Source organism: Temnothorax longispinosus, chromosome 2, assembly GCF_030848805.1.
Source record: "Temnothorax longispinosus isolate EJ_2023e chromosome 2, Tlon_JGU_v1, whole genome shotgun sequence".
Lineage (NCBI taxonomy): Eukaryota > Metazoa > Arthropoda > Insecta > Hymenoptera > Formicidae > Temnothorax > Temnothorax longispinosus.
This window is the reverse complement of record NC_092359.1, coordinates 9132843-9144642: the sequence shown is the minus strand read 5'-3', so window position 1 is coordinate 9144642 and position 11800 is coordinate 9132843. Positions and strand designations below refer to the sequence as shown.

General features: G+C 31.8%; 1 protein-coding gene across 1 annotated transcript; it reads right to left on the bottom strand.

Moving 5' to 3' along the window:
• Positions 1-103: 103 nt before the first annotated feature.
• On the bottom strand, positions 104-7133 carry LOC139808349 (synaptic vesicle glycoprotein 2B). The gene is made up of 11 exons (XM_071770227.1): positions 6815-7133; positions 6170-6394; positions 5845-6007; positions 5532-5653; positions 5165-5409; positions 4886-5061; positions 2394-2559; positions 2129-2243; positions 1862-2021; positions 1643-1770; positions 104-835 (listed from the first exon to the last, which is right to left on the bottom strand). The coding sequence occupies exons 1-11, from the start codon at positions 6876-6878 to the stop codon at positions 783-785; spliced, it is 1617 nt and encodes a 538-aa protein (XP_071626328.1). The 5' UTR covers positions 6879-7133; the 3' UTR covers positions 104-782.
• Positions 7134-11800: the final 4667 nt, after the last annotated feature.

Here is an 11800-nt window from a genome sequence, read left to right as displayed (position 1 = left end):
AAATAAAGAACGTGAGCAATTTACAAATCCTAAACCAATTTGCAAATACAATAAAAAATGTATAAGCAATTTACAAATCTTATAATCGCTAACTATGTGATAATTCTCGAGAATCATCCATTTTATTATCAAAGAAAAGTTTACACATTATGTTTATATAAATTAAATATCATGAAGCAGTTATATAAACGCGCGATACGCTTTATAGTTTTTCTCCTAATTCACATATGTTTAAAAGCATTTAAATCATTTCTGAGTTAGTCGTCAACATTCGAAGGCAAAACATGATAACAATACATTTAATTATTACAGTCATAAACATTCACGCTATATTCGCATGTTTTCCTCTGATTTTTTTTCGAGGTGAAGATTTACGGGCGTGCAAGTTTACTTACGTCGGTACATATTATTGCACCGATCGACGGAGGTGGCGAGGTCCTGAGATCTGCGATAAAGCTGCGTCCACACGAGGAGAAGCGCGGGATAGAGGGGGATGAGCATGTGGGTGAAGGCTGGAGGGCTCTCCAGGATGTGTCGAAAGTGAAACTCAAGGTCTCATGCAGTCTTTCGTTGTGTGGTGCATGTATATGCATGGCCATTGTCCGCCCTCGTATGGGCTCGATCATAGCTCGCGATAAGCTTCGATTCAGGCCTTTGGAGCCTCCGGTTCGGCTCTGCTAAGCGATCGTGAATCCTCAAAGATGGAGATGTTATTACAGAGATGATCGTAAGAAATGAAACTTGTCTTGTGCTTATATCTCTCTTCGATCTTCCAGCGTAACTTACACCACATGTTTGCGCGTATTTGGTAGGAAACACGTAAGAAGCATGCATACTAAAAAATTAAATTAGTAGGAGATAATAAAATAAAATATGTAAAATAAATAGAAAGCTATAAGGCAGTGTAGTATTGAATATAGGTAAGTAAAACATATCTTCAATCTTTCAAAATAATAGATTGATGCTATCATTCTATGAAATTATTTGCCATCACGATTTTTCAATGTTACATTAATAACATGTTTACACAGTAAAAAATAAAATGTTAATTGTAACATTTTTCAAATGTCCCAGAAAGTCCACTCTAAATTTTGAGTTAAAATAACTCATTCATCGTGTGTTACTTGTTGACAAATTAGAAATGTTAATTTATTGACACTATATTTTACATTTATATTTGTTCTTTTAACTTTAAGTATAATGTAAAAATAACTTGTAAAAAATGTCGATATAACATTTGAATAAACGATAGTTATTTCAACTTAAGAGAAATGTTGTTTTGAACATTTGATTGTAGTAAATTTGATTATTTTGTATGTCAAAGTTTACGATTATTTGAAGATTTACTTTAACTTTTGTTTATGTTAAAATAACTTTAAGGCGTGTTGATTTTTTGAAATAATTATGTTAAAAGAACTCAAAATAATATTCAATTTCTAAATGACATACATAAAGTGTTAAGTTATTACGTTGACATTAATATAACACATGAAAATGTTACGAAAATAATAACATAGCTGTTGTATGTTAATTTTACATTAAAATAATAGTCAAATCTTGGTAACACAAGAAAATTTTAACATTTGGACGCACGATTTTTTACTGTGTAAGATTTTATTTTGGAATAAAACAGCATACTTACGCGAAGTGAAGCATGCCAGACTAATTATCGGCATTGTACAGCCATACTCAAGTAAAACGGGGAATATGAGATTACCGGACATGGCTCCCATTCTTCCTATTATCAATTCCATGCTTACTGCCATGGCTCTGAAAAATAAAAAGTAAAACGTGCATGTATTAATTATCTTTCGTTGCAAGTCAATAGTAATCGCGCGTTTTGTAAGTTTAAGTAACAAACCTCAAAGATGTGGGAAAAAGCAAAACAGTTGCACCAACCACAACGTTGAAACTCGTACTCAATAATCCAATGTATAAACACGTGAGTACAAGGGTGGTTAACGTACTTGTAGACCAGATTAGAGCGATCAGACATAAAAGCGAGCATCCATAACTGATAACTATATCCGAAAAAGATAGAAAGATATAAAGTATTAGTACTTTCTACTTTTTTCTTCAGTAAAACACTTTTAGTTTAAGAAACAAGAAAACACTAACAGAAACTTACGTAATAGATATCTGTGTTTCAGATAGTTAACAAAGATGCTGGCAGATAATATACAAATACTAGCACTGGCCGATACAATAATAGTGTCGATGTACATTGAATCGGATACAACAATCTGAAAAAAAATTGACTTATTTAAAAAATGTAAGGAATTAATAAAAATAGTTATCATGTAGCAAAATATTAATAGCAACTAAATGCATAACATTAATTATTATTATACATAACATTAATTAATTTATATTTTAAAATTACTTTATCTTACATTTTCACAACTTGATGTTCCTTCCAATACAGTTTTATTTGCATTAATAGACGTCGAAAAGTCCAATATTTCGCAAAAAGTAGGATTAGTTATATTCGTATTAAGACTATAAAAATGGTTGATTGTCGCAAAAAGTTGTGGCTGCCAGAGGCGAAAAGTATTTACGCTGTAAAAAAAAATAAATCAATACAAACACATATATCAATATATAATTGTCACAGCAAAGTCTGGTAAACCATTTAATATATGTTAAATAAACCGTTTAAATAGACTGTGAATAAATTAAAGTACGCGCAGCATATAATTCTGAAACTCTTTTAAATAATTTATTAACGGCATCTCATTTTTTATCATTTTGCAATCCAATTGCGTTAACTGTAGTTGCGTTAATATAATTTAGCTTTGTATTTTATTTAAATGGAAAGATAAAACGTTTCCATATGTATGCCTTTCATTCGCACAGACATAAAATGAGCTCGTCATAATATATGCTACAAAAAATTGCTTGTTTAATCTGAAAATCGTCTCGCTTATTTTGGTCGTTATCAATGCAACGCTCTACATCAATGGAAAATTTTCACTGAGTTCGATAATGCCTCTGAGTATAAAGAGAGGATGCAATTTAATCGCAAACTGCACAATTAAACCGATAAACAACGTATTTTTATTTTTGTTACTGCTGTTGGGTTGACGTCCGTTAATTTAGTAGAAGATCTTGCTTGAAGATTTAGTAGAAGATTTAGTAGAAGATTCAGCAGAAGATTTTAGACTTCTGAACCGAAGACGATGTGTATTCAAGTTTTACGTTTGTCTCCTCGGTTGACATCCTTCAATTTAGTAGAAGAATTTAGTAGAACACGTGATATGCAAGTACACAGTATCCCAGGGCGATATGTATCCACAGATAATGGGATATATCTCAGCTAACAGCGAAACATGAAGATACAGATGTGTGTGATATCTTCCGCACTGATAAGGTTGTAAATTCTCTGTCATTCAATCATCAACGCGGCATTTATATGACTAACCGAGATCCTGCGTTTTTACGAGTCATCTACCTTATTATATCTTGTAAAAAAGCATGATTCGGGAGCGTTATACGGATATTCGCATGCACATTATTGCTATTACCGTGTTACTCGCCATTCTGATAACTCCGAGATTTACAACCACGACAATTACAAACCTCACTGTTATTCGCGGCGAATTACTATGCAGCTAATAATAAGGAAAATTAATCGTTTCTATAAGGCTATCCATATTAGAAGGCTTTTCACAGTCTATTTAATAGGCGAATACATTTTTTCATACTCTTTTATATTAAATTTTAACCAAAAGTTTTAGAGTAATTAAATGCACGAGAATAATATTACGTTCTATTTAAAAACAATTACATATAGTTTGTATATAGGGTAACTCGGGGGAATATGCCACACTTAAAAAAAATTCGATTTTTTTCTATTTTTCTTTCTCTTTGAAGCATCTTTGCATACTGGTCTCTTTTTTCCTTCTTTCATTTATCATTTGTACATGATTTTAATAAAATATTTTGATTGTTTACTATTAAAAAGAAAGAAATACAAAAGTGTTGCAAAATGGCATATTACCCAACCATATGGGTAATATGCCACATAGTATAAAATAATATACTACTAAAATAATTACTAATATACTACTAAAATATACTACTAAATACTACTAAAATAATTACTACATACAAATATGTAGTAATTTAACTTCAAAAGTTATTTTATTCATAAAAACAGTACAAATAGTCTTTAAAATAAGTCAGAACAAATAGTTTTTAACATAAAAAATATAATTTTAAAATTAAATTGTATTATTAAAATTATTGTAATATTGGATTGCAACAATTGAAATTAAAATGAAAGATAAATCTTAAAAACTTTAAAACCTTAAAGCTCTTACAAATTTTAAAACCTTATAAACCTTGAAATCTTAAAACTTTGTTATAACTTTAAATTTTATAACTGTCAGCTACACTTTTTTCAATTACATTTTTTTTTTTTTTAGTTTTCTTCGTATACATTTGAGGCATTATTGTTTAAAACATGTGTTTTAAAACGTGTAAAAAATGTGTTTCTATTATTTTCTTTGAATTTTAATAATAATATTAAAATAAAAACTATAATACTGCCAGGAAATAAATAAAACTTGTGCAAAACATCAGATACAGAACTATGAACAATTTCATGGTATTTACAAGAGCGTTTTTAAGGCCATCGCACACAAAATGCATAGCTTAGCATAAGCGTAACATAAAACCGCTAAACCAATGAGCATCCAGCATAAAGTCGGTACATTAATTTACATAAGATGCTCATTGGTCCAGCGTTCTTATGCTACGCTTATGCAGCCTATGCAATTTTGTGTGCGATGGCCTTTAGTCGTTGCTTTGTTAAACATAACGAGTGGCATATTCCCCACACTGGCATATTCCCCCGAGTTACCCTAAATAATAAAATGCTTACCTTAACATTCCACAAAATTGTATAGTAACAAATAATAAAACACGCGACACATATGGAGTTAAGAAAATAGGCTTCATCTGTTGTATTCCGCTCTTTAAGCTTGCTTTCACACCGTTTTGACAGTTTGATTGCTCTGCAGTTTTACTGTTCAAATTCACATCAACCAAGGCGCGTATCTAACGATGAAAAAATATATAGAAATACTTGCAGGCATCTTTGTTTATAAACCACCTAAGTAATTTTATATAACATGATTCTTATTGTAATCGTAATACTTACAGGATAATCATCCTTCGGCAAACCAGTGTTCATACTGTAGATCCTCTTAAAAACTTCAAGGGCATCTTCATTACGATTTTGCGTCATCAAAAATTTAGGACTCTCTGGGAAGAAAGAGAGGCCAATGACGCCTATCAATGTCGGTACTCCACAGAGGGACAGATAGAGCCTCCATGAATTATAGACAAAGGCACCATCCCAAAAGGTAATTGACCACGATTGAGGAACCACTAGCCAAGCCAATCCTAACAACAATTGTATGCATTAAATATTATTTTTATACAAAATTAAATTTATGTTAAGACTGTCGTTGATAATTGTTTATATAATTTATTTTTTATGATAAATAAACGCCAATATATTCTACCTGCATTCACTAAACATCCGAAAGAAACTGAGAAGCCAACGAGAATTGGTATCTTTGTTCTACCGTTGGCACCATAAAATTCCGAGCAGTATGCCATAAGAGAGGAATATGGGCCGCTCACGCTATCGTGATTAAAGTTTAATCAATTGTTGACTTCTTTTGAGTGATAAATATACAATAAATATATAAAAATTTGAAATTATATTTTTAAGATTAAAATAGACTAGTTCTTTGTTTCCTTTCAAATAGTTTTGTGTGTGTGTGTGTGTGTGTGTGTATGTATTAGCGAATTTAATAATTAATGTGTTCTCACATAAGGCCACTAAGTAATTTGAAGAATAAAAGCATCCCAAAGTTCTGCGAAAATCCTAATAATATATTGCAAATACCATCGGCCATGTAGCCGTATAATATAATCTTTTTTCTTCCGCTAACATCAGCGAGGAATCCCCATATAAAACCACTGGTCACCATACCTAAGTACGAGTTTTAATACAGATAAATTTCTTATATTGTTTTCTTATATTGTTTATATTACTTTAGTATTCTTTTAGTATAGTCTGAAATAGCTTTAGCGTTACCTGAAATAATCTGAATGTATTAAAAATAATTTCGCGAATACCGTATTGTGCACTCACCTACGTAGGTAATAGCATTCAAAAGCCCTTTGTCAACCAGTGACAATCCTAAATCGCACTCCGCCGATGCAAGTATCATTGACATATTAGCCGTATCTATACTTGATGCCCAGGAGGCCGGGATAATCGCAAGAATGAGGAGATATTGAAATTTCCCGGTCCCGGCGACGTTGATCGCCGTCTCGAAATCCGCAATTTTCGCATTTGGCACATCTTCGATTATAACTAGAAGTATCATATAATTTAGAAAATTATTACATGCACGCACACGTTGTATAGGACAAGGAGAGGCTGTGCTTGAGTCAGTTAAAGAAAAAAATGGAGTAAAAAATTTTCAAGAGGAACAGCTATTCAATTTTCAATTAAGGTAAGGAGGGCCTTTTTAACTTTTGTCTTGAAAATTTTTTATCCAATTTTCCTTTAACTGACTTAAATAGGCCCTCCTTATCTTATGTATATGACACACACTTGTACTAAATATATAAGTAATTAATAAAAGCTAAATAATAATTATTAACAATAGATACTATCGTGCTTGAAATATCCGAATTATTTCTCGTAAGTAAGAGTATTTCAAAAATTTTCACACAAGAAATATTACTCTTCAGCCAAATCTCTTTTAGTTTATAAATATCGTGTACTTACTTGAATCTCGCTGTTCAATTTGTTTCTTCTCAGGTACGTCAATTACGTTAGGTTTGTTAGACATCACGGAGTACTTATTTTACGAAAAATATCAAACGGTGATTACACAACACATAATCCACGAGCTGACCGATCGGTGCGATTTTCCTAATTTTGGTTGCGCGCGCGTCGAAACGGAATCGCGTTCAAGCGGCTTCTGTGGAGTAAATGAAGTTTCGATAACAATGTTTATACGGCATATATGCAGCACGCATAGATTCTGCAGGGTAATCTTTCTCGCGCAAGCTGATGAAATCACTCCGCTTTCGAAGACATTTCCTCTCCCTGTCACCTTTTCAAGCTCATCGCCTAATATCACTTAAACAACTTTATCACTTGAGTAAACTCTACCGTTGATTTACTATGCGCAGCATCACGATGACGTACGATTCTGATTTTTGTCGACGGGAATCGACACAACTTAACTATATATAAGATGTCCATGTGTTGGATGATCTACATTTTATATAAGAATTACAAGAATTACATAATTCTTATTTATATAATTCACCTAAAGAAAAATATTCTTTTGCTTCTCCCAGAATATATATGAACGCGATATTGGCAAACTGAATCATTTCAAGAGACATTCCATCTTGTTCTACCAAGAACCAGCGTCAAAGGAACCATAACGTAATAGCTCCGTTTAATATTCCGTAGTTTTCACGTAAGTTGTAATATTCTAAGAAAAGAGGAGAGTTCTTTTTTATTGTTTTGTGCGACAAATACTGCACGAGATAGATCCTTCTGAGTTTACTACGATGATTCTATCAGCTAAAAAATTGATAAAATCAATCTAAAGTATGTTACATGTGTATAGTTTGTATAAAATTCCATCTTAAAGTTTCTCGAAGTTCTGCCGAAAATTTTTCAAGACAGATATCTACTATCTTTGTTTACTTTGTAAATCAAACTTTTCATAATGTTCAGAAAAACAACAACAGGGATATCTTATGGGAATTGTTTTTACATTTTGTCACCTATACTCATAAATTATTTTACCAAATATTAGTCTTGTATAAATAATATACATATCTTAACAAAGTATATTTCCCGAATGAATTATAACTGGCGCTCTGTAAATTCATAATTCATTTGATAAGAAATTGTAAAGGAGACTAAGGCCGGTATTTATAGTCGGATCTTATTTCAAGATCGTCTTAAGTAATGTTTTAAGATGTTAATACGGTCATTTTATTGATTGGATGGAGTCTTAAGACTGCCTTTAATTAGACTTAAGACGATCTTAAATGTAGATTAAAGATCTAATTATGAATATACCGACCTAAATCTTACTGAAAATTTTATTGTTACTTTACCACTTATAATCTTTACATACTCTCAATTTTCTTTTTCATTTTTTCTATTTACATTACTCATAAATCTACTATAATTATTCTATAAGTTATTATTGTAAAAATCTTTGGTAAATATCTATTTCTACATAAATATCAATTATTTATGTCTATTAGTACTCAAAATAACTGCTATATTTTTCAACCTATTTTTGTTTGTAACTTTTTAATAAACAATGACCGCCGGCTAAAACCTTCTGAAGGTCACTCAGGAGGGTGACCTTGACAACATATGTCAAGGTCAAGGTCATCGGTAAGGTTCGATTTTTTATAGATATTTACCAAATCTTTTAATCTCGCATTACTAAAATGTATCAACAAACATTTTTAATAATAATTTATTATAACAAATATTTAAACTATTATTCAACGTTAATATATTTCTTTTTTATCGCTTTCGATTTTACAAAAAACTTAAAATTGTAAATAAAATTATCCATGAAATATTATATTAGATAAATATTATATTATCATAGATAACCAAAAATTTTTAGGATAATCCCAAACGGTTATGTTTTGCGGTGGTCTAAACTGTGGTATAGTCTTACAAATACGATGGAAATTTAAGTTTCTTTAAATTTTTGACAATGATATTTCTGTGTAATTTCGTTTATCAAAAACTTATCAAAATGTCTTATTGTGAGACAGACCGATAACTACAATACAGTTTGCTTTATCTGACGACGATGACGTATCTTAATAAAAATTTACTCACTTCGGACTTTACATCACAAAACCTCTGCTCATAGGGCACGTAAGGGAAAAATAAGAATACTTTTATTTATAAATTGACCCCAAGCTATCGATCAAGCCTACTTTTAGAACTTGATCCGTTCACTCGTTATTGAGATCTCAAAATCTCGAGTACTCGCAACTCGTTGCGTCGCGTAAAAAAGTCACGGTGCGTCTCGCTTCGCGTATACTTGGCGCGAGACGCTACCGTGTCTCTTGATCACAAGACATTCCACTCGCGACGCAATGAAACACATGTGTATGACGTATCAGACTAGATAAATACACCAATAATACATAGACCAGACAATAGAGACAGAAATATCTTGTAGTACAATAATACATGATGTGTTTTGCTGATTGTGAGATATTCGTGAAAATTCAGAAAATTTTTGATTGTTATATCAAGAGCACATCGATTATTATTATCAACATTCTAAATATCTAATAATTTAGCAATAATTCAACATTCTAAATTTCTAATAATTTAACAATATTTCAACATTTTTAATATCCAATAATAATTCTAAAATCGTCTTTCCTTCAATTTGTATACTAATCAAAATGAGCCATTGTTAGCCTAAAAATTCCTTCTCGTGTAATAAGTTCGACAGATTTGGGCAGAAGATTGATCTCACAATTGTTTTCTCGAGATTTATATCATTTTGCATGTAAGCCTTAAATTATACCGCTCATCGGTATATCTTTGTTCCTTTGTTGCGTCCTATGCAGGAAATACTATATATACTTTCTGACTTTACGCTCGCGATATCTATTTAAATGCTTGGAGGATTGCGAGAAGGCTGTACTAGACGACCTCTGAGCACATATTAACCACGTGCCCAATGACTATATGCATGTACGATTGACATTATGATACACACAGATAGCACCGGAAAATTATTGCAACAGTAGTAATTTTCCGAACACTCTAAATCTAAATAAACGTTCCTGAAAAATTTATTTAAAATCGTGAATACAATTTTGTCTTGAGACATTTAAAAAATACATAAGATATTTAAAATATAAGATACTTTCGCATACATCAAAAACCATAAATGAAAAAGTACCACCAATATTAATTTAAGAAATAAGCTTACAGTCGATTTATATTGATGTTCGATTTAATTTAAGCGCGTTTCATTACAGAATCGCAGAGATCTACTCGTTCTCTGTGTTAGTTACGCATTGATCCTTCGCGGATGATTTGGCACCATCCAAATGAAAGAGTCCTCGACTACTTTTCATCCTGCTAGATTCCCGGGCTTGTCGGTACGACATCGACTCCATATACTCAACCACCTTCGGAGAAAAAGAGAAAGAGAAAAGGTATACGCAAGGTCAGCCTATCGCAAGAGAGCGAAGTTCGTTTCACCGGAGTAATTAAAGTTTCCTGCATTTGAGCCGCGGAATCGACGTTGCGTGGCAAGTGGCCTGCTTTTCGACTGGCGGTACTTTTGTCGAACAAGGAGAAATAAAAAATCCGGCGTCCTTTTACTAAATGAATTAGGGTCAGCGTCGAACAGATAGTACGGAGCGTATGATCTAACGTTTGTTATGCCGAAGGTCAACGCTAAGGATGCTTGGAGCTGATAAAAATCGTTAACAATGGATGTATCGGCTAAATAAATGATTAATTAAATCAGATAGCTGACCCGAGTACGGAATGGTTTCCAACAGGAAGTTGGAAATATTTTCAGCGGCGAGCTACACGTTCCGCTCGACTTTATAATGTTATAAATGTGTTCTGTTATTTGATTATATGTTGTGATTAAACGGAACAGACATTTAAGTCTTCGGCTAAAAATGCCATGAAAAATAAATAACAATTTAGTAAAGCTAATTTTAATAATTTCAAGCGAGAGATTGAGTCTATAAATTAGCAAATTTTATAAAACTGTGAGAGGAGTGAATTTATATGTGGTTGTGGTTTGTGACATTTTCGCCATTAATAGGCGAAGCAAGATCAACATGAAAAATTTTATTAAATGTATTATAATTAATGTGTTGCACGCGGAAGTATCCGAACAGGAGACGGACAACCCCATGATAGAATTACGGAGCAGTTTGATAATTAATAATATGTTTCACCGTATAAATCTCGTCTGTCTATGTGCACATTAAGCGAAACGTTTTATATGGACTGTCTTGCGCGATCAGTGTGCTCCATAATGAATGCAGTCGACATAATTAATTAATGATACATGATATACGACGTTCGTGACTGATCATTGAGCATGCTTCGTTTTCTGGCAAACAAAACGGATATCTATTCAGAATGATAAATATAATTATTGAAACGTGAACTATTCAATAAAAGAAACCTTTTACCTTATTTTTAGAGGCAAATATAATAATAATTTGTAAACATTTATATTAAAAGAAAATTTATATTTAAAAAAATGTTAATTTGGTTGTAGAAAAATTTAAAGCAACCTGATTTCTAACTCATTTATTCGTTATTACTATTAAAATTAATTTTTTTTGTAATTGTGCGCGCACATATTAATTATATATCGAAAGATGTTTAAATGATAACCTTTTTATTGTAATCGAGGTAACCCATTAATATTTCACGTGCAATTATGCCGTTAACGCTTAGAAGGAATATTCTTTGCAGTAATGTCTTGTTCAGAAGCCACTGAAACTTAACCATGACGTAGCTGAAATGTATAAACGCATAATTACATGTGAAACTGTACTTATTATGTCAATCAATTTAGATCTTTTACTTACAATTAGTGCACCGGACGTTTCGTACATTTATACGTTGAAACATTATTTGTTAAACAAATATATCCTACATGTTATAGTACTAAATATTTTTATTTCCTAGCGAGGATGAACACAAAAATTTATC

Bases quoted from the DNA above. Each gene is read 5' to 3' on its own strand.
- LOC139808349 (XM_071770227.1), bottom strand. From the start codon at position 6,878: ATGTCTAACAAACCTAACGTAATTGACGTACCTGAGAAGAAACAAATT. The intron at 6,008-6,169 runs GTGAGTGCACAA...ACTCGTACTTAG, and splicing joins GAATGCTATTACCTACGTAG to GTATGGTGACCAGTGGTTTT. The intron at 2,560-4,885 runs GTAAGCATTTTA...TTTTTTTTACAG, and splicing joins CAATTTTGTGGAATGTTAAG to CGTAAATACTTTTCGCCTCT.